Genomic DNA, 23,928 nt, shown 5'->3' with positions numbered 1-23,928 from the left:
ACGCCAAGTAATCAGGTTGTACACATACTTGACACCATGGTTGTGACAACCAATATTTTTGTGATACATAAATCATTGTGAGGTGTCTCCAAAACAGCTGTGTAATTGTTTAAGGACAAAACTGTGGTATCACAACTGTTGTCAGATGTGTTGTGCAAGCAGAGCGTGTACTGGGCCACAGTGTGAACCACGTACCAGTGATCGGTCAGTTTGGGCTAGACAAAAAAACACCACCAGGCCAGTTTGATTCACACCTTTCCTTAATATATCTTTATTGCTTTCATTTTTTCAATACAGAACAGCTTACATTTCTGATTCTGAAGCGCCGTAATACCAGGAGGGAGGGAGCAGTGTAGCGAACATTGAAGGTTCTGATCCAGGTCCTTTTATCTGGTCAGTTCTGGTGTGGCCGTAGCAGCGACGCAAAGTTCCCTTTCACAACGGGTCAGAACGTCAGACAGTGACACAGACAGCCACTTTATTTTTATTTTTTTACAGAGTCACGACTTGATTTCCTCTTCAAAACGAGAGAGGATAATATGGTCAAGGGTGACAGAAATTTGAAGTGAGGGATAAAAATTAAGAATCAAAAGGAGACAAAAAAAGGAAAAACACCTTGTTTATGTGTATACCGTTCAAAAAGAATGCTGATGAAAATAGTCTTGACTACGCTTTCAACCACGAGGATTTGAGCACATTTTTTGAGCACATCATTTTCTCTGTTCTCCTGATTTGAGTTCACAATCAAGTGCTAAATGTAGTGATTGACAGTTAAGCATTACAAATAAAATCATGACTTGGAAGAACTTCTTGCAACTCAGGAAAATGAAGTATTGAATATGCATTTTATAAAGACCCTGAGAGCGAGAGAAAAAAATAAAATCCTTAATTGAACAAAAGGTTTACATGCAAAACTAACCTAAAACTCACCCATTATACACAATTAATTTCACAGTTTTATACATATTTATATATATCTGAGAAGAAAAAAAAATCTTTGCCAAACTAAAAAAGAAAAGAAAAAGAAAATAGATCCACATAATCTATAAAACACGTACAATGGTGTACATAAAGCTTTAGAATCAATAGTGATAATCGAAGTTCCAGGCCGATGCTGGGCGACCATTTTGTGGATTTGAATCCATTATTCTCTGCAGCATCAATGTCGTAATCATAAATGGCTTCTCCTCAAGTCACATCTCTTCACCCCTCACTGGGTTTCCAAATAAATACAATAAAAACAGTCCATGTGCATTCTTATGGGACTCATAATCACACACCCACACAGGGACAAATGAGAGAAGCAGAGTCCCTTGACAGTGTTTTTTGAGGACAGGATTGCATTTTGCATTCGAGTCTGCCAATACTTTCCCAGTGCCTGAGAGCAGGGTTGGGATGGGGGAGATACCGGGGTACAGCCACTAAAGGACAGTCTTCTGCATGGAGTAGCAGCTTCGCCACCTGTCAACACCCCCCCACTTAATACTCTGTGTTACGTTGAAGTTCCAAACACAGCTCAGAAATTCACTTCGGTTCATTCTCTCTCTGATTGCTTAGCCGTTTATTGTCGTAGTAATAGTAGTAGGTTTGTTTGTATGTTGTTAGTGCCAGATGGGTAGTTGTCCGGCGGCGCCTGACTAGTCCAGTGCTCTCTGCTCTGTGGCTGTCCGTCAGCCTCCAGCCGATGCTGCCTGCGTCTTACAGTTCATATGTGCGCCATGAGGTTTCATATGTTTGCTTCTGAGGTTTCTTTATAGAAAATTAGAAGGAAAAAAAGGAAATACATTTCTACAAAATTCAGCCCTGCAAGGTGACATGATTGACATTTGAGTCCCACCTCGGAAATATACTCTTGGGCTAAGGGGGCGGTGGAAGGGGGGTGGGGTGGGTGGTGGAAGGGGGGTGAGGTGGGTGGTGGAAGGGGGGGGTGAGGTGGGTGGTGGAAGGGGGGGTGAGGTGGGTGGTGGAAGGGGGGTGAGGTGGGTGGTGGAAGGGGGGTATTGCCCAAACGGGAGGCAGCAGGGCGACTAAAGTTAAAGTAGACAAAACTGAGTAGTGTTCCACCTAGAGCACGAGGTGAGTTCTGTATATAAAATAACCCAGCAGAACCACAGGTAAGGCTTTAAGAACACAGTGACAGTCCTTTTGGAAGACGTCTAAATTAGCGGCAAGAAAATGAGTTGCCACTAGGGAAGAGGGGAAAGTGGACACAAGCTCGACACACTGGTGGTAGTACAGACAACATGGGACCTCCGAGAGAGGTTTCTAGGAACGCTAGAGGGTGACGGTGAGAAATGGGGAAGATACACATATCAAGCCCTTTTGTTCAGGAAAAGCTCAATTTACGCAAAAACCTTATATCCCCCCCACCGACACCTGAACGAATAACACACAGAATACTCCAAATGCAACATGGTCAATGCACATGGAATTAAATGAGAATGATTCTGAAAAAACACACTGTTCAGGCAAATATTGCCCATATTACTTCTGAAAAGATAGAGAACCTATGGGAAGAGGGCATGTTAAAAACCAAAGACAAAAGCAGAGTTCTCGGTTGCGCCAGGTTATCCATTGTCAAGTCTGTTTTCTTTGAGTCACCTGTCCCCTCACACCAAATCACGTCACAGTTCATTCATGTATTCTGCAAACAAAAAGAGAGACTGTAGACGTTGGTAATCAGGGATGAGGGAGTAAATCAAGACGAAGGAGAGAGAACAACGCCAGTCTTTTTTCAGGACACCTTTATGACAGCCTGACAGTTGTCTGCTTTAGCGGTGTTTCCAGTTACATGAGTGACCATCTCCACTGCTGTGAACTGACTCAGTCTCTGCATTGTTTAAGGTACGACTGTGGTTTAAATACACAATAACGGTTATTTGACGTCTGTCACACACTTGATCATGTCATAAATCGGTCATGAGATTTCATTTATTGCTTATTCAAAGGTCATCTCTATATAGACTCCAAAAACAATTATGTAATCATCATAAAAAGCTATAAAATTAGATCCTCCGTAGATAAATGTAGATAAAGATATAGCAAAAAAAATAAAAAATAGAAGTAGTAAGGCACTTAGAAACAAGGTGTTTCTTCTTGATGTCATCGTCTTGCATTATTGGGGGGGGGGGGGGGTACTTCTATCTTATGGCACTGTGGCACATACAGTGGTCCACTGCGTGAAGAGAACCAGAGACTGGGGCTCCCTCACTCCACGCCCACCAAGGGAGCCTCGCCGGCAGGTAGGATGAACTCCCGGGGAGGCTTGGTGTGGATCTCCAGTAGGCCTTGGATGAAGCCTTCCGATGGGCCCTCTGGGTCTTTCTCTGGGGTTACATCAGAGGGCTGTGGGGTGGGGGACTCTGTGGAGGATTCTTTGGGGGTTTCTGTTGCTGGTTCAGTGGCTGTATTACTAGCTGTTATTGAGGCTGATTCTACAGCAGCTAGTTCTACAGCTATTTCAGAGACGTTGTCCGAGGCCTGTTCTACAGATGGGTCCAGAACAGGTTCCGAGGCTGGCTTAATGAGCAGCTCAGCCACAGCCTCCGAGGCTGACTCAGACTGGGCTGGTTCAGTGGTGGACAGGGACTGGTCCGGGGATGTGGAGCCTGGTAGAGGGGCCTCTTTCTCAGCTCCCTCCCTGGCCACTCCAGTGCCCTCGCTCTCGTTCTCTGAAGGAGGACATGTGCTGGTTGGGGTGCACTCTCCCTCCTCGCTAGCCGAGTCTCCGGCCGGGGCCTCTGCCCCGTTGGCATCAGCTCCATCGCTGCCCCGCGGCTTCAGGTGGATCCGCTGGTGCCTCACCAGGCTGTGCTTCAGGGTGAAGGTGCGCTCACACGTCTGGCACTTGTAGGGTCTCTCGCCTTAATAAAAATATAAACAGGTAGATCAATAGTCACACATACACAAGAGCAGGGCCAGGTATGAATATCTTTAAAGAAAGTAAAGCTACAACAATAGAATTAACTAGTACCTGTGTGCGAGCGCATGTGTCTCGTCAGATCCTGCAGTGACCAGAAGCGTTTGCTGCACACGTTACAGATCTTCTTCCTCTTGTCTGCTTTGCTTCCTGACCCTCTTCCCACCTCTACTTCTCCGTTCTTTGGTTCTGCCAAGCCCCCCTCCTCATCGCTCCTCTCCTCCTTCTCTTTCTCCTCCTCCTCCGAGCCGCTGTCCATCACACTTCCCGCTCCCTCGCTTTCCGGAACCTCCTTCTCTCCCTCCTCCTCCTGATCCTCCTCCTCGGTGGTGGCTGTAGTAGCATTGGGGAGCTCTGTGCCTGGCCCGGTCCCCTCCGTTCCACAAGACTCTTCGGGGGGTGCACTCTCACAAAGGTGAGCCTTCTCATGGCGAGCCAGGGTGGCGGCGTAGCGGAAGTTCTTCTTACAGTTCTTGCAGGTGTACTTGGAGGACTCTTGGTCCTGCTGCTGGACGTCCATCACCCTCTCCGGCTCTGCCACCACCACCCTTTCTCCACCCAGGGAGGTCTGAGGCTGCTCGCCATCCGACGAGAACTTGAAGTCGATGAGCTTGCTGGCGAAGTTGAGGTCCAAGCTCTTGTTGCTCTGTGAATCATTGTCATCATAGTCTTCATTTTCATAATTGTTGCTGGTTTTGTTGTTGCTAGGTTGCGGTTCCATCTCCCCTAGCAGCTGCTCAGCAATGTCTGGTGTTTGGTCTGCGTTTGGCGACTCGTATGCGTCGCCTTTCTGATCAGGGTCCATGCTGCTCAGATCCAAAACCTCTCCTGCAGTCTGCTCATTCTCGGAACTCTCTAGAAAAAAACACACAAAATGGACTGTCAAATTACAAATGGATTATTACAGAATAGCAGTATAGTACAGTACTACAGTACAGTGCAGTACAATACTGTATAGTACAATACCGTATACTACAATACCGTACAATACCGTATACTACAATACCGTACAGTACAATACCGTACAATATATTATAATACTGTATAGTACAATACCGTATACTACAATACAGTACAATACCGTAATATATATTATAATACTGTATAGTACAATTCCGTATATTACAATACCGCATACTAGAATACCGCATACTACAATACAGTACAATACCGTATACTACAATACAGTACAATACCGAATATTACAATACCGTACACTACAATACCGCATACTACAATACAGTACAATACCGTATATTCCAATACCGCATACTATAATACAGTACAATACCGAATATTACAATACCGTACACTACAATACAGTATACTACAATACCGCATACTACAATACCGTATACTATAATACAGTACAATACAGTTTCTTACCTGCGCTGTCGTGTGAACCCTCATCGCCGTTCTTGGATACTTGGCCGTTGCGGCGCAGAGAGCGGTTGGTCACGCCGTGCTTGCGCAGCAGGTGGCGCTCACAGTTGGACTTGGTGGAGAAGAAGGCGTCACATTTGGGACAGGGGAAGGGCTTCTGACCTGTAGCCGACAGCACATTAGAGAAGACTGAACGTCACATAAGAAGTATTAGGGACATGTTGTGGACCCACAGGAAGTTTTAAATATGCAAAATGCACGCAGTTAGACCCTTTAGAAAAACCTGTCAAATGAATAGTACAATTCCAAGAAATGAATGAGTTATCTTGTATAACGTTTTTCTACATTACTGAACAGTATCTTCCAGGTATCATTGCATCGTTGTGACTTGTCTATTTACACAGTATTTCAACATGACTTATTATGACAGCTGTGTGTTGGGTATTTGGGGAGTTATCCAATCTGTCTCAGTCAGCTGTGTGTGTATGTGTGTGTGCGCGTGTGTGTTTCCCGATGGCTCACCAGTGTGTGTGAGCATGTGTCTCTGCAGGGAGCTGGCCCAGGGGAAGACCCGGGGGCAGAAGGGACAGGTCATCTTCTGCACTGAGTTGGAGTAGGCATTCTTCTTCCCTCCTTTGGACTGGGGCGGCACAGACTGAGGTGGTGACTCTTTCTCTTCCTTCTCCTCTCCCGGGCTCTGTCTCCCCTCGTTCCGCCTTCCCAGCTCTGCCGCCCCCGTCTGCAGGTAGGTGCTAAACTTGTTCGCGTCGGTGGTGGCAAGCATCTTCTCCACGCTGGCGAACTCACCACTGGATTCCAGGTCCAAGCCGCTGCCCTGCTCGAGCGTGGACACACAGGCAGGTGCCATAGTCTTGGCCTGGCTCACTGGCTTCTTTCTAGTGCGCTTTCTGGACAAGCCCTCTAGGGGAGCTCTTCCATCGATGTTTCTGAGCTGTTGTCACCCCCAGCTGGACGGTCCGGTTCTGTCTGGAGGCCGTTGAGGGCGGCAGGAGCCTTGTTATCTGGCTCCCTCTTGAGTAGGTCTGGAGCCCCCGAGACAGAGGAGATGATCTGGGCGATGGAAGCCAAAGGGGGAAGCTCTTTCAGAGAGCAGGATGAGGAGGTAGAGGCTGGTTTGGGCAGTAGGGGCTTGAGACGGAGCGCCCGGCCTGTGGTGGTGCCAATGGGGAACGGGGAGGGGGTCACTGGGGGGAGCTGGTAAGAGCCAGACTGGGGGGTCGTCAGCTTCTCCTCAGTGCTCTTGTCCAGCTGAAGGGCTGAGGGGAGGTGGTCCAGTACGCTGGGGAAGGGCAGCTCCTTTTTGATCTCTCTGCGCTCCACGCTCACCGGGGCAACAGCGGTGGTGTCTATCTTCAGCCTCTTGCTGGGGTTCTTGGGGATGGACAGGTCAATAGGTTCCATGGAGCAGTCGTAAGCTGCTGGGCTGACCGTCTCCAGTTTGATCCCAGGAGACCCGGTCAGGCTCCCCGCAGTGCTGCTTGTCCCGCGGCTCTTGTTGGAGAAGTCCAAGGGCTGATCCAGGTCACCAGAGGAGGAGTAGATGCTGAGATCCTCCACCTTGACCGGCTGCAGGGTGGCAGTGGGGTTGGGCGTGAGGCCGTTGAGAGCCAGAGGGTTGCTGGGACTGGCCCTGGAGGTGGAGGCTGTGATGGCGGGGAGAAGGGTGGCGATGTGCTCCTCGATCTCCCGCTCCTGCACCTCTGGGTGCTGCTTGAGCATGTGGTGGATGCAGTTCCTCTTGGCCAGGAAAGCCGCCCCGCACCGCCGGCACTCAAAGGGCTTGCGCTGGCAGCCGTTGTGGGTGCGCAGGTGGATCTGGAGAGCCCGGTAGCTCTTTAGATCCTCACCGCAGAAGCGGCAGGCAGTGTCGCCGGCAGCAACCAGCTCCAAAGGATCCTGGGTGGTGGTTGACGAGACGTACTTGATGTTCTTCTCAATCTCTTTCCGTGTGTTCTTCATGTGCTTCTTGCGCAGGTGGCGCTCGCAGTTGGCCTTGACGGTGAAAGGGTAGTGGCAGACGCGGCACACATAGGGGCGCTCGCCACTGTGCGTGCGCAGGTGGCGGATGAGCGTGGCCTTGTCGGGTGCGACGTAGTCACAGATGTTGCACTGGTGCGGTAGTATGCCCAGGTGGAAGCGCATGTGCGCCTGCAGCACCCCGGAGAAGGCAAACACCTGGTCACAGAAACGGCAGGGGTAGGATGCCTTAGCACCCCCACGGTTGGCCCCTCCTGACCCCTTCTTTCCCCCGGCCGCCTGGCCCTCCTCTTGTTTGATCTGCAGCTCCGTCAAGTCATTGGGCATGTGGGCATCGCCCATGCAGTCCGCCTCCATCTGCATCTTCTCCAGGGAGGTCTGGCTGCCCGAGGAAGAGGAGGATGACGATGATGATGATGATGATGATGAAGACTCTTGGGGCATATTGAGCAGCTGGCTGGGTGGCGGGGGCAGGCTGGGGCTGATGCAGCCCAGGGAAGCCTGCTGGGTGCTCTGGAGCGGCAGTGGCGTGGAGGCAGCCGGGCTGGAGCGCGGTGCCACCATAGGCTTTGGCTTCAGCGGGGGCATGGGCTTGCAGCTGGCCGCCTGGGCCTGGCCGGACACTCCCTGGTGCGGGGCCTTGGCCAGTGTCGGCAGGAGGCCCATCTGACCGGGGGCGGCCAAGGCCACCTTCAGGATCTGTTGGATGTCAGCCAGCTCAATCAGGCCAGCCTCGCCACAGACAGGCTTGACAGCAGTGCTACTGTCCGGCTGGAAGAGGAAGCCCGTGGGGAAGGGCTGCAGGGAGAACAGGCTGAGGGCCTCCCTCTGGGACAGGCCCTGCAGGGACGAAGCAGCCACCAAGCCCAGGCCGCCCAGAAATCCAGAAGCTGTGGAAGCCGCCTCTTGGGGCAGGGTGGAGTCCGGAGGCTCCACCTGGATGACCCGGATACTGTCCAGCTGGGCTTGACGGACCTCATCCTCAGAAGGCTGAGGCTTGACCTGGGAAATGTGCTGAAGACCCAGGGATTCCAGGAAGCTGGCCTGAGGGGGCGGGGTTGTCGGCTTCTCCTGGACGGCAGGGATCTCTTGGCCGCCCCCTACGGGCGACGGCTGCTGCTGCTGATGAATGGTGGTCTTGTGCAGGTCTAGGGCCGAGTGTAGGGGGAAGGCCTTGTCGCAGGCCTCGCACACAAAACGGTGGAACTTGCTGGTGGACCGGCGGAGATTGGTTTCACACCAGACCTGTTGGAGAGACAGACAGATGAGGTTAGAGTGTGGAAGAGCAGACTGAGGCCCTGTGTGCAGTGGAGGAAAAAGTACCTAATTGTCATACTTGAGTAAAAGTAAAGATACCTTAATAGAAAATTACTCAAATAAAAGTGAAAGTCACCCAGTAAAATATTACTTGAGTAAAAGTCTAAAAGTATTTGGTTTCAAATGTACTTAAGTATAAAAAGTTAAAGTATAAATCATTTCAAATTCCTTTTGTTAAGCAAACCAGACAATTTTCTTTTTTTTACAGATAGCTAGGGGCACAACATTCAGACAATTAACAAACAAAGCATGTGTTTAGTGAGTCTGACAGATCAGAGACAGTAGGGACAACCAGGGATGTTCTCTTGATAAATGTGTGAATTAGACCATTTTCCTGTCCTGCTAAGCATTCAAAATGTAATGAGTACTATTGAGTGTCAGGAAAAATGCATGGAGTAAAAAGTACATTATTATGCATGGAGTAAAAGTTGTCAAATATGAATAGAAAACTAATACTTAAAAGTATTTTTACTTAACTACTTTACATAACTGCTTGTGTGAGAGATGACCAACATACTAGTAGTATCAGTTTCATAATCATATTAATTAGTAGTATCAGTAGCATTGGCAGCATCAGCAACATTATTCTGTCCATAACTTCTCCTCTGACCTGGGCGATGTGAGAAAACTTGCGGCAGGAGAAGTCGATAAAGGCCAGGTCGTTGAAGCCAGAGGGGATGGACGGGTTGTTCTGGATGAAGGGCCGTCCGCCGGGGTCCGTGGGCATCTTCTTGTGGATGCCGGCGTTGTGCCGCAGCAGGCCGCGGTGGGTCCGAAAGGAGAGGCAGCACAGGTCACACCTAGAGACAAGACACAGAAATATGATGCTATATTATACAGTGATTTTCTTTACTATGTTGTAGTGCTGTGTTGTAGTTGGGTGTAAGAACACACTTAAATCAAATCATGTGTAAATTAAATCATGTGTGTGGATAACTCTCAGCACGTCCTGTGGCAGTGATGGAGCGGACCTCGTTAGGCGCTGAGAGGGACAGCTGCTCAGTGTCTCCTAGGGCCAGCCCTCTTATCGGCCACCCTGTGACGAGGTGCCCGAGGGGGATTACACACAGCTTTATCAAGGCGTGGCATTGAGACACACACACACCAGCTAATTATTAGAATGAAAACCTACAGGATGGTAGCTCTCCAGGAACAGGGTTGGGATTTAGGGGTGTCCTGACATGGCCATAATAATATTCATACTCGTATTCGTAAATTCACAGTTGATACTTGTGATCCGGAAAAACTGAAATTATTTATGCTTAAGTAGATGTTGACAAAATGCCTCCTTGCACATTCTCATTGCAAAAAAAGCTGCAGATTAGGAGGAAGCGCACAGAGGGGTGTGTATGTATGTATGTATGCATGTACAGTGGGGCAAAAAAGTATTTAGTCAGCCACCAATTGTGCAAGTTCTCCCACTTAAAAAGATGAGAGAGGCAATCAGAGAGGGGTCAGGCTTTGCGGTGGCCACTCTGGTTTGGGTGTCCTTCGCAGAACAGTGTCGCCATAACCAAGTGTTCACATATAATTCGGGGTTCCACTGCGCAAGAGGGGGTTGGTGAATTTACATTTCATTTTCAACATTCTGATTGGCCAAAGTTGTCAAGCCTCCAGCGGGCCGTCATAGTGCACACATGTAGCCTATAGTTCTTCATGATTCCTGCCACCACCAAACAGAAGACCTACATCTAGGCTGCTGTAGCCTACAGTTCTTCATGATTCCTACCACCACCAGACAGAAGACCTACATCTAGGCTGCTGTAGCCTACAGTTCTTCATGATTCCTACCACCACCAGACAGAAGACCTACATCTAGGCTGCTGTAGCCTACAGTTCTTCATCATTCCTGCCACCACCAGACAGAAGACCTACATCTAGGCTGCTGTAGCCTACAGTTCTTCATGATTCCTACCACCACCAGACAGAAGACCTACATCTAGGCTGCTGTAGCCTACAGTTCTTCATCATTCCTGCCACCACCAGACAGAAGACCTACATCTAGGCTGCTGTAGCCTACAGTTCTTCATGATTCCTGCCACCACCAGACAGAAGACCTACATCTAGGCTGCTGTAGCCTACAGTTCTTCATCATTCCTGCCACCACCAGACAGAAGACCTACATCTAGGCTGCTGTAGCCTACAGTTCTTCATGATTCCTGCCACCACCAGACAGAAGACCTACATCTAGGCTAGGCTGCTGTAGCCTACAGTTCTTCATCATTCCTGCCACCACCAGACAGAAGACCTACATCTAGGCTGCTGACAGAGCCTACAGTTCTTCATGATTCCTGCCACCACCAGACAGAAGACCTACATCTAGGCTGCTGTAGCCTACAGTTCTTCATCATTCCTGCCACCACCAGACAGAAGACCTACATCTAGGCTGCTGTAGCCTACAGTTCTTCATCATTCCTGCCACCACCAGACAGAAGACCTACATCTAGGCTGCTGTAGCCTACAGTTCTTCATCATTCCTGCCACCACCAGACAGAAGACCTACATCTAGGCTGCTGTAGCCTACAGTTCTTCATGATTCCTACCACCACCAGACAGAAGACCTACATCTAGGCTGCTGTAGCCTACAGTTCTTCATCATTCCTGCCACCACCAGACAGAAGACCTACATCTAGGCTGCTGTAGCCTACAGTTCTTCATCATTCCTGCCACCACCAGACAGAAGACCTACATCTAGGCTGCTGTAGCCTACGTATTTATTTGGTTTGTCATTCTATCGTTTCTCATGGATTTTTTGTGGTAATTAAATATAATTGATGTAGAATGGATCAGAATGTATTTTCCGTGTATTCTCAACCCAGCACTACACACCTGCCCAGCTACCCCTCATCCCACACACCCAGCCCCCTCCTCCATTCCCTGTGGTTTCACACCTCTGTGGGTATGTGGTGGGTACTCTGTGTACACATTCATTGTGTATGCCTGTGCGTGCTTGTGTATACCTGTGAGAAAGACTGTGTGTTTTCGGTCTCTCACACAGGTCTGCGAGAGCCGTCTAATCTCACAGAGGTTGGCTCAAGCCCAGAGAATTCTGCTGCAACTAAAGGGTGTGCGTTTGTGAGTCTGTGTACGTTTGTGTTTCAAGTTTTATTAGTCATGGGACACACATGGTATATACACCGTCCAATGAAATGCTTACTTGCAGGTTCCTCCTCGACAACGCAACAAGAATAAATAAAATATAATAATACAAAGATAAAAGTAAATGGCTCAATAGAATAGAATGAAAGTGTGTGTGTGTCTCTCCGGTGTGTTACTGCATGCCAAATGCGTCGTTTTTCAGCTTCTTAGAAATCGTGTACACCGGGGTACCCAAGCCAGCCAGTGCAGCCATATCCTATTAACTGGCCCTCTCAACTCTTGTGATTAACTGGGATTAGGGCTAAATTTGCAGCACTTCCTACAATAATCAGATTGCTGCCCAACTCAACTACAGAAAGCTGCATCTGTCTCCTTTTCAGTTCAGACAAATACATTCCTATGTGTGAGTTATGCGCGGCTATCCATTCAACCCAAGTTGGGGTTTGAGTTTGGAATTGAGTCGCTATGGTGATCTGGAGATCGTGATTTGTCCATGGAAAACCGCTCCCCTCCCCCCTTCCGTTGTCCAGCCAACCGCATCACGACGCCTCCCCTCTGACTCATTAAACCCCCAACTCCATCCCTCCCGCCCTTTCCGGGGATAGCCTTCCTGACGACTTTTCCCACTTTTTAGGCCTCAGGGCCTGAAGAGAGGGGTCAAAATTGGCCTTGCAGCACAGTGCTTTGAAGTTAAACTCTGTCAAGTGAAACATTTCGTCTGAAGGTGATTTGATGGGTTAATCCATGATAACAAAGCGTTTAAAACAATTTTAAATGCAAATGTCTTCCCAATGAGTAATATGCCACAGAGGTGGCCTTTAGCAGTGTGATGGAGAACCATGTCTTTAGGACCTGGGTGGAGAGAGGGCAGAGGTCATTCGGCCTGTGACCCTAGCATTGAACCCTGACATTGGGGGGGGCTTTATAACCACTACTGTTACAGGATTTATCACCATACATTCTGTCATTAATTCTAACTGTTGATTTGCTTGATATTTTGGTGACAATTTATTAACTCTTACATCAACTACACGCAGAGTGTTGTATTGCGTTTATGCCATCAATGTAATTCCACTGTGTGTGTGTGTGTGTGTGTGTGTTTTAGGCTCTAGTACCTGAGAGTGGTGTCAGGGTGTGTGTCCATGTGGACTTCCAGGTCGTATTTGCAGCCAAAGGTCTTGAAGCAGATCGGGCACGGCAACACCTCATCATCCCCCTGGCCTGATCCCAGTTCCTCCAACACACTCTCCTCTAGCACCTTGACACACACACAAGTAACAATAACAATGACTTAACTGGGAATGTAATGCGGTGGAGTGGACTGTGTGTGTGTGTATGTGTGCATTACCTTTTTGTTGGGCAGTTCGTCGCCTCGCTCTGTGTCCTCGTCCATGGCTGACCTCCTCTTGGCGGAGGGGCGGCGTCTCTTGGTGGGCGAGGGGGGGCTAATAGGAATGACGCCGGCTGGGTCTTTGTCGTGGATCTTCATGTGTCTGCAGGGAGGAGAGAAGGAGAAAAGATATCAGAACAAGTAGCCAGGTCCCAGATCAGTTTGTGCTTTAAAGCAAACTCCTATAGCCAGGTTCCATTGGCAAGCTATTTGGCATGACAATTCCATTAAGAGTTGGCAGGAGAGCAGAAAAAGACTGGCACTCAGGCTACAACTATGGTCGTTATATATTTTTTTTTTATATGACCCTTTACAAACAGACACACTTTTACCACATTCTTGCCTGAACATGCCTTTTGTATATGGCCCGTGCGTGTGTCGGCATGCTGGGGACGAGTGGCAGTAGTGGTGTGAAGATGTGGGTCGGCGTCCATTTTAATAAATCCATTGAGAATATACCATAAAAAATAAATCCATGGGCTCCCGACTGGCGCAGCGGTCTCAGTCACTGCATCACAGTGCTAGAGGCGTCACAACAGATCTGGGTTCGATTCCAGGCTGTGTTGCAGCTGGCTGCGACCGGGTGACCCGTGAGACGGCGCACTATTGGCCCAGCATCGTCTGGGTTAGGGGAGGGTTTGGCCAGCTGGGATGTCCCAGTCCCATCGTGCTCTAGCGACTCCTTGTGGCGTCCGGGGTGCATGTACGCTGACTTCAGGTCACCAGTTGTTGTTTCCTCCAACTCATTGGTGCGGCAGGCTACCGGGTTAACCGGGTAGTGTGTCAAGAAGCTTGGCGGGTCGTGTTTCAGGGGACGCAAGGCTCTCGACCTTCGCCTCTCCCGCGTCCGTATGGGAGTTGAAGCGATGGGACAAGACTAACTACCAATTGGATATCACGTTTAGGCAGGTCCTAAGAAACCTAAGACTAATCAAATATTTGAAGTTTAATTTGTTACTGGTCTGTGCAGCCCATTTGGCTGCGGCATGCACATGCAATCAATAGTTATTATGTTCATTAAACAGACGAGACACACTTAGCCTGATCACAGTCAACACACATTTTATAATAGGCTAAGAATATTATGAAACATAATAAAAAGAAAACAAATATGTTTCCCACACAACTTCATGGCAACGTGTGGAACTGAGGTCATATAAAAAAATATATACATTTTGAAACAGAGCCCAAGGCAAGCCCATGCGGCTTTTCATCATGTTTCATCTCTTTCCTACCCTCACTCTGCCTTGTTAGGGAGCAGGCGTAGGTTCTTACATTGAGCGGATCTTCATCATGACACCTATTGAAAATAACAGCAGTCTATATTTTCCAAATTATTTGGGTCTTACTTGAGTTCATACTTCACAACTTCCGCAGGCCTACTCTTCATTTAGGCCACATTATTGCATTTCTAAATGTTTCTGATCAGTGATAGATGAGCTATACCACCTCCACTTCTTTGCCCAGCCAGAGAATTAACCAAATATACAGACGGAGATTCAGTGAAACAAAATCCCATTGGTTGATTAAGACAAGTCACAGGCTTTTGATCGGCAGTAGGCCCAGGTTACTAAGCAACTGAACAACAAAATAATCCACTTGTTAAGCCACATAACATGCAGGCAAAATGTTCTGCCCAGTGCTAATAGATGAGCCAACAAGAGTCTATGAAAGGCATAACATCACAGTGCAACACAAAACATATCCCTTGAGAAGTTACAACAAATTCTGCCACCAGAATGGTTTGAAAGGTGTATTACAGTAAAGATCCTAAAAACAAATGCTGGATTGATGTACACCACTTATTTCATTCCCAGAACTTCAGATCTACTGAAGAGAGCTTGGAGGGTTGCCAGATCGGGGAGCTGGGCTCAATAATCTCCGCACGCACACGCCAGAGTATGTGAGCGGGGTTGAGCGGTCGGAAATCCCGCTTCTCGCTCACAAAAAAAAAAAAAATGCTGTTCCGAATTCAATCCATTCATTAGAATCCCCATTTAAGCAACACTATTTTTGTGACTACCTGAACCTACCATTTGATTTTGAAGTATTGAAACCAAACCATATAATTTTTATGAAAAGTATTTCTTAAAACAGGAAAAGGTGACTTAAGAAGCACTCATCATTTCAAATAGGCCACATGTCATATTAAACAGCATATCAACACTGTACAGGAGCCAGACATGTAGCCTGAGAAGGAACAAAAATGAATTATTTAGGCCATATTACTAGCCTATTATTTCAAGGCTATAGTCTACAAAGAAATACGTTGTGAAGCACTTGCGTGTGCGACACACTAGGCTGGCAGGGACATTAAACGCTCAGCATTTAAACAACATTTTGTTGTGTTAAATCATTATAGTCTATTAATAGTGCATATAGTAAAACTAAGTTAGAATTAAATAAAAAATGCCTTTGAATTCAGTTTTAGAAACACAAGTTTGGTCAGAGTCTGTGGCTTCAGGCTCATGTGATAGTGTCTGGAGAGCCGGCCAGCATGGGAGAATACCCTCTCCCCTCTTGCACAGGCACTGCGGATGCTGAACACCCTTCGGGTCACTCTTGCCAGGCTGTGTAGGGATGCAGAGTTATTATTTTTTAAATCTATAGGTAGGCCTAAAGGTTTTCAGGTAAAATAACCTTATCAAAACAGAAAGCTCCTTGAAAGAGGTCAGGCCTATTGGGCCAAAATCAATGATAGCCTATTGTATAGAAAATAGAACCAAAATGAAGGAAACTTAAGAGATCTGATTTTGAGTTTATTAATACTTTGCTACAATGATACACTTAGTTAGCTACCCACCTCGTTCCTTTCTGTTAGCATGTGAACCTAGTACACCATTATGCTTTCAGGATACGTGTCTTTTCAGATTCTACAATGATTCTATAGTTGTGGACACCACACTCCCGCTCTTGCTCCTCCTCATCTTTGTAAGTAACCTTGATTTTGCACATGTGTGTTTTATCAGTTTCTTTATGAAGATATTAATCAACTTCATGACAGGAGCTATAGCAGCACACAAGTAGACTACAAATGCATGCTGGGCGGGCATGCCCTGAGCTTGTGAAGTTAAGCACTAGTCAAATTGTGCATGCTCCGCTCCTCGCTGATCCAGCTCCGCTCACATACTCTGGCCCGCGAGCACACCAAACACACACACTTGGGAGGAGGGCAGGGAAGGCGGTAATAGTCTAAGTTGCTCCAATTATCCAGCAGGCTCAGCAGGTCCATGTAAGGACCTAACTCCGGGCCATGGAAAAGGGCCGAGGGTACCATGAAGGGCAGTCATCTCCATCCCTGTAATATTATGTCTATCAAATTTGCCTTCTCTAGTAACGTTTACAGGGGTAGTTCAGCTATTTATTTCTCTATTCATGGCATTCAGATATAGTAATACAGTTGGACATAGAATATGTTTATTAGTACTGTGGTGGATGATTGGAACACAAAAATAATCCTGTTGAGACAGAGTCCTCTGGAAGCATTTGTTGTTCCTGTTGCTAATCTCTCTCTCCCCCTTCTTCTCCTCCTCTCTTCTCTTCCTCACAACACAACATTCAGCTGTCGGGCTGGAGTCAAATGGCGGAGAGAATAGGAGGGAGGGAGAGAGGGAGATGGAGGCAGAGATCAAGAGGGGGAGGGAGGGAGGGAGGGAGAGGGATGGGGAGGAGTGTACAGAGAGAAAGGGGGAGGGAGAAAGACAGACGAATGGATAGAGATGTGAGATGGAAAGATACTAGAAAAAGAGAAGAGAGGAGATAATGTCACACAGGCATTATGAAAGAGGCCTGACTATCCCTGACAATCAAGACAGGAAGTTGAGTTATCTATGGGGGAGGGGGGAAGGATGTAGGAGGAAAAGGAGGGGACAATGTAGCTGCGGGAGGGGGATAGGGGCAAAGGTGTACGTGACTTGAGTGTGTCCTTCTTAAGCTGATTACATTAGTTTAAACTTTGAGAGGGGGTCACTGATAACTGCAGAGCTAGGAGAAGAGTAATGAATGGGAGGGCTAAACCATACAGAACTCCTCCCCCTTCTACTCTTTCTGGTGAAAGGTCAAATGCCATCAGTTGATTTAAGGACGTGTGTGTGTGTGTGTGTGTGTGTGTGTGTATGTGTGTGTGTGTGTGTGTGTGAAGGGAGGGAGGACAAGAGGACTAAGGACCCTGGAAAACACATCAGCACATGCCTGGGGCTAGCCCACAGAGCCCAACATCAGTACATCCCTGGGGCTAGCCCATAGAGCCCTACATCAGTACATCCCTGACAGGCCTGGCCTAGCCTACAAGAGCCCTACATCAGTACATCCCTGACAGACCTGGCCTAGCCCACAGAGCCCTACATCAGTACATCCCTGACAGACCTGGCCTAGCCAACAGAGCCCTACATCAGTAGTCAGTCATAGGGCCTCTGAGTGTACTAACATTTCTGTGTGTGCGTGACTGTGCACCCATACTTCACAAGTTGTCCCTGCGCATCTGCTTTAATAAAGGTGGGTACATTATTGTGCAATTGTGTGGGTGAACTTGTTTGCGAGTAACTTTGATAGTGTGTGTATGCATGGATTTGTACTCTAGCTATATCTGTGTATACGTGTGTTTGTGTGAGTGTGACTGCGAGCATGTGACTGCGCGTCAATAAGTGTGTTTGTCTGTGTAAAACTGTATGTCCGTGGCGTGAGTGTGCACGCCTTTGTGTGTGTGTGTGTGCGTGTGTGCGTGCGCATTCGCCAACATGAGAGAGGAAAGGTCAGCCAGTGTTGGGTCGGCAGCACAGGTCTCAGCTTTCACTCTGCCGTCAGTGCCTGGTTTAGAAATAGCAGGCAGGCAGCGAGCTGGCCACCCATCTGGGGACCTGACAGGCTGCAGCCGCATCCCCTGGACTCTGACCACTGCGTCAGCCAATCCCAAGAGAGCTAAGCTGTCATGTCAGCACAGCGTGATTGGATGAAACCAACTTGTCTTTGTGTCACCTCAGCCATCCTCCTAAATTCACCTGCCTAAAAAAAACATTTCCCATCAGTCTATCTAGTTGGTTGATGGTTAGCTCTGGTTTGACGCACACCTGCAATAATGCATTTGTCTGTAAATTGCAAAAACACTACTTTCAGGACTGAAGAGGTAATTTTACTGAGAGGCACTCAGACATCAAACAACTCAAACAGTGTCAATGTTACAACAAAACTCATTATCAAGAGCAAGAGAGACTGGTCTACTACTATTGCTTTAATGTATTGTTATTCTCATTAATATTTCCACTACTACTATTAATGCCTTATTGCTGTTGGTCCCACCATTTTTTGTTATATGTATACTTTGACAATGTATGTAATTTAACTCGCCATGTCAACAAAGTCTACGAGAGAGAGAGAGAGAGAGAGAGAGAGAGAGAGAGACTCAAACTGACAGTGGGGGTTGATGATTCAACAGCTCCCTTCTCATCCAAACTAAAAAAAATCCGCTGCATCACCACAGTGGGTGGACAGGGGGCGCTGTAGCATCAAAATGATGCCGCCTGCTCTTGTGCAATGTCACACCAAGGGCACTTCTCCTTACCATCGCAGCTTCTCTATCCCGCTCTTCCCCACTACCCTTTAGTGTCCTCACTGTCCTGTAAAGAGTTAAGCAGAGTGCCCATCCACTACCCCCTGGATCAGTCTATTCGCCAGGCCCTTCGTAGGGTTAGGATGCCTCTCCTTGGCAACAGGCTCACAACAGCAGGCCCCATTTCATGTGATGCTCTGGCAACAAAATGGCTGCTCCCCTGCCAGCCACATGGACAGCTCCATCACATCAGACTAGGGCTGGATCAATTCAGTACCGTGGAACATTCACAAGGAAGGTCGCAGATAGGATGAATAGAGACCACTCAATTTCTGAATGTTACAAATACACCCCTGTGCTTTGATTCTTTTTGGAGTGTTGAGAAAATGCTAAACAGAATGGTGAAAAAGAACACGAATAGGCAAAGAAAAACTTTTTTTTTATGCAACAATCTTAGTATCGCCTAGTATCTTCTACACAGAATTCAGTGGCATTCTTTAACACTAGAGACCAACACATAAACACACTCTCGTATTCTCTCAGATTGACTCGGCCTACACTCATTCCTTCCTGCCCACACCTCTTCATTCCATACACATGAGGGTGAAAAGATGAGCGCTCCGACGGCGGAGCAGGCAGACTACTGTCCTGGTGCATCCCTCTCATGCAGATAGATTCAACAGCCAACCGTTTAGATTTTACAACACCACTTTATCAGGATAACTTCAGAAGCTTATGTTGTAGGGCTGGCCAACTCAAAAGGGATGGAGCTTCTCACGTCACACATCAATTAAACCTCAAGCCCCCAATTCTAACACACACACCCACAATAAAACCCCTAAGAGAGCAGAGAGAGAGGAAGTCGGTATTTAACCCTGCCATCAGTCAAGTATGCTGGGAGCAGATGCCCTAACAGTTGTTGTGTGTGTGTTGAAGTGGGGCAAAGCCATTTTCCTACTTCCTGTACTCTGCTTTGCCTAAACAGCGTCAACACACACACACCTTACCCAGAGCATCCCAACCCCCGACAACGCCTATATATTTATCTCTGTGCCACAGTCCCCCATCCCCCGCCAGGCAAACGGTCTGCCCTGACCAACGTTAGCGTGTCAATTCTAAAAGATATAACAAGAGCAAGACATTTTAGTTCATTTACAAACAGTATAACATTTTGTAAAAGCAGAATATTTCTGTAATAATTTTTGTAAATGCTTTATCTCCGGGAAAAACTGAGCACTAAAAAGGTTTGTTTGTTTACAGATGATTTTGTTTTATAACAACTGCTGGGCTATTCTAAAGGGCGTGTCTGCAGTTAGCGACAGGTGCTAACGCTTGGATTTTGCTGGCTTTATGTGGGAGCAGTTCTCCACATGTGTTTGGGTGGTGCTGCTATCACACCTGGGTAGGGAACCATTTACAGAAAGGCTTAAAGACCAAAGCTTTAGTGTTGGTAATACTCTGGGCCTTTCAACGGCATACAATTTTAACCTCCCAAAAGCCAGGGAAAATGCAGAGCGCCAAATTCAAATAAATTACTATAAATATCAAACTTTCATTAAATCACACATGCAAGATAACAAATTAAAGCTACACTTGTTGTGAATCCAGCCAACATGTCAGATTTCAAAAAGGCTTTTCGGCAAAAGCAAACGATGCTATTATCTGAGGATAGCACCTCCGTAAGCAAAGAGAAACCATATTTCAACCCTGCAGGTGCGACACAAAACGCAGAAATGAAAATATAATTCATGCCTTACCTTTGACGAGCTTATTTTGTTAGCACCCCAATATGTCCATAAACATCACAAATGGTCCTTTTGTTCGATTAATTCCGTTGATATATATCCAAAATGTCAATTTATTTGGCGCGTTTGATCCAGAAAAAACACTGGTTCCAACTTGCGCAACGTGACTACAAAATATCTCGAAAGTTACCTGTAAACTTTGCCAAAACATTTCAAACTACTTTTGTAATACAACTTTAGGTATTTTTTAATGTAAATAATCGATAAAATTGAAGCCGGGATGATCTGTGTTCAATACAGGAAGAAAACAAACTGTAGCATGCTTTCTGGTCATGCGCCTCTATCTAACAGTACACTTCAAGTGACACTCGTTCAAGATGGCTGTACTTCTTCATTACACAAAGGAATAACCTCAACCAATTTCTAAAGACTGTTGACAACCAGTGGAAGCGAGATGAACTTCAAGAAGGTCCCTTAGAAATCTGGATTCCCAATGAAAACCCATTGCAAAGAGAGTTACCTCAAACAAACAAAACAATCAATGTCCTCGGGGTTTCGCCTGCTAAATACGTTCTGTTATACTCACAGACATGAATCAAACCGTTTTAGAAACTTCAGAGTGTTTTCTATCCAAATCCACTAATAATATGCATATCTTATCTTCTGGGGATGAGTAGCAGGCAGTTGAATTTGGGCATGCATTTTATCCGGACGTGAAAATACTGCCCCGTCACCAAGAAGTTAACACAGTCCACAAAATGTCTTAATGTCCATTTTGTGAGGTGCTGTACAGGCGCACATTAGCAATGAGACATTTTCTTCTAGCCTCTGTGTGATGCGCAAAAATAAAAACAACGCCAAATGCAGAAATCACATCCGCCCCCACCACAATGCCTAAACATTAGTAGGTAGCCCTTTAATACTGAGCAAGGTGGAGAATGAGTGTGTGTGCGTGTCTGACCTGTGCATGTTGCCGTTGGTGGTGAAGGTCTGGCCGCAGAAGGAGCACTTGTAGGGCCTCTCTCCACTGTGCACTAGCATGTGGCGGTCCAGCGAGCTGGCTGAGCTCAGGGCCTTGCCACAGATGCTGCATGAGTGGTCCGTCGCCCCGTTGTCCGAGTTGTGCTGGGAGGGGAGAGACAGTGAAAGAGATATTATTACGACACATTATACATTATTACTTCCATTACTGAATGTCAGAGAGTGAGAGGAAGTAGTAGTAGTAGCAGTAGTAGTAGTAGTTTCAGTAGAAGTAGTAGCAGTGGTGATAGCAGTAGTAGTGGTAGCGGTAGTAGCAGTAGTAGTAACAGCAGTAGTAGTAGTAGTAGTAGCAGTAGTAGCAGCAACGGTAGTAGCAGTTGTTGTAGTGGTAGTAGCAGTTGTAGTAGTGGTAGTAGCGGTAGTGGTAGCGGCGGTAGAAGCAGTGGTAGTAGCAGTGGTAGTGGTAGTAGCAGTAGTAGTGGCAGTAACAGTAATAGCAGTAGTAGCGGTAGTAGCGGTAGTAGCAGTAGTAGCGGTAGTAGCAGTGGTAGTAGCAGTAGTAGCAGTAGTAGTGGCAGTAACAGCAGTAGTAGCGGTAGTAGCGGTAGTAGCGGTAGTAGCAGTGGTAGTAATAGCGGTAGTAATAGCAGTAGTAGCAGTAGTAGCAGTAGTAGCGGTAGTAGCGGTAGTAGCAGTAGTAGCAGTAGTAGCAGTGTAGTAGCGGTAGTAGCAGTAGTAGCGGTAGTAGCAGTAGTAGCGGTAGTAGCAGTAGTAGCAGTAGTAGCGGTAGTAGCAGTAGTAGCAGTAGTAGCGGTAGTAGCAGTGGTAGTAATAGCGGTAGTAATAGCAGTAGTAGCAGTAGTAATAGCGGTAGTAGCAGTAGTAATAGCGGTAGTAGCAGTAGTAATAGCGGTAGTAGCAGTAGTAATAGCGGTAGTAGCAGTAGTAGCAGTGGTAGTAGTGGTAGTGGCAGTAGTAGCAGTAGCAGTAATAGTAGTGGCAGTAGTAATAGCAGTAGTAGCAGTAATAGTAGTGGCAGTAGTAATAGCAGTAGTAGTAGCGGTAGTAGCAGTGGTAGTAGCGGTAGAAGCAGCAGTAGTAGCAGTATTAGCCGTAGTAGTAGCGGTAGTAATGGTAGCACCGGTAGTGGTAGTAGCAGTAGTATTAGTGGTAGCAGCAGTAGTAGCAGTAGTTCTAGTGCTAGTAGCGGTAGTGGTAGCAGCGGAAGTGGTAGTAGCAGTAGTATTAGTGGTAGTAGTAGTGGTAGCAGCGGTAGTAGCAGTACTATTAGCAGTAGCGATAGTAGCAGTGGTAGTAGTAGTGGTAGTAGCAGTAGCAGGTAGTAGTGGAAGCAGAAGTAGTAGTGGTGGTAGGAGGAGTAGAAGTAGCAACAGTAGTAGTAGTAGTAGAAGCAGAAGTGGTGGTGGTAGTAGGAGTAGGAGTAGCAGCAGAAGTAGTAGTAGAAGTGGTAGTAGGAGTAGAAGTAGCAGCAGAAGTAGTAGTAGAAATAGAAGCAGAAGTAGAAATAGAAGCAGAAGTAGTAGTGGTGGTGGTACTAGTAGTAGTAGTAGAAGTAGCAGCAGAAGTAGTAGTAGGAGTAAAAGTAGCAGAAGTTGGTGGTGGTGATAGTAGGAGTAGCAGTCGTAGAAGCAGTAGTGGTGGTGGTAGTAGGAGTAGCAGCAGAAGTAGTAGTAGAAGCAGAGGTAGTAGTGGTGGTGGTAGTAGGAGTAGCAGCAGAAGTAGTAGTAGAAGCAGAGGTAGTAGTGGTGGTGGTGGTGGTAGTAGTAGGAGTAGCAGCAGAAGTAGTAGAAGTAGCAGCAGAAGTAGTAATGGTAATAGTAGTGTTACCTGTCGGATGTGCATAGTGAGCTGGTGCTGGGTCATACAGTCTTTGTCACACAGCGGACAGATGAAATCTGTATTGACGTCTTTGGTTTCCTGTAAAGCAGACACACAAGACTACAAGTTACAACTAATAAGAGAGGCAAGATGGGAGCATACTGTGTCAATGGAGGATCTGGGTTATGCGCGTTGGGATTCATCCCATTGACAGGTGAGACAAGAACTTTCCACTGCGGCTAAATTTGATATTGGAAAGTATAAAAGATGCATGAAAATAAAAAAACTTTGTGGATCGTTGTGTATGTTAGAAATTATGAAGCTTTCATCGTTGGGAGAAGTTTGAGAGGGTTGGCAATAGATGGGGTGGCTGACAAAGTCAAAAAAACGATGTGCAAGCTTCAAATGGGGCAAATGTCTGTGTTTGTTGTAATTCTGCATGGCCAGATAGCTAGCAATGATGACAAGGAACTGTCATGTGGGGAATCGTAAGCGGCTCATTTCAGCTCATTTCATCTTTTTCTTGATACCATGTCTTGTTTTGAGGTGTTTTAACTGATTTCATGTCAGTGCTAATATGGCTCAAATTCGCTAGTTAGCTAACCAACAACTTTAACGATGTATTTGAGAAACAATTGCTCATTGTTAACTATTTTGTCTCCAATGTTTACTGAAACATCAATAAATTTGCACAATCTAAGCCAACCCCATC

At 46.9% G+C, this 23,928-nt stretch overlaps 1 protein-coding gene across 1 annotated transcript in view; it reads right to left on the bottom strand.

Annotated features, from left to right (window-relative positions):
- Positions 1-242: 242 nt before the first annotated feature.
- The window catches only part of LOC115130156 (ras-responsive element-binding protein 1-like), a 78,174-nt gene continuing 54,488 nt past the window's right edge, over positions 243-23,928 (bottom strand). The window contains 10 exon segments of the mRNA XM_029660970.2: positions 243-3,863; positions 3,974-4,774; positions 5,306-5,464; positions 5,825-6,229; positions 6,232-8,545; positions 9,228-9,417; positions 12,832-12,974; positions 13,065-13,209; positions 21,358-21,521; positions 23,226-23,315. Of these exon segments, the coding sequence (XP_029516830.2) occupies positions 3,208-3,863; positions 3,974-4,774; positions 5,306-5,464; positions 5,825-6,229; positions 6,232-8,545; positions 9,228-9,417; positions 12,832-12,974; positions 13,065-13,209; positions 21,358-21,521; positions 23,226-23,315 (5,067 nt within the window). The 3' untranslated portion in view covers positions 243-3,207.

The sequence above is a fragment of the Oncorhynchus nerka genome, linkage group LG6 (genome assembly GCF_034236695.1).
Source record: "Oncorhynchus nerka isolate Pitt River linkage group LG6, Oner_Uvic_2.0, whole genome shotgun sequence".
In the NCBI taxonomy this organism is placed as follows: Eukaryota; Metazoa; Chordata; class Actinopteri; order Salmoniformes; family Salmonidae; genus Oncorhynchus; species Oncorhynchus nerka.
This window is presented reverse-complemented; position numbering and strand designations above follow the sequence as displayed.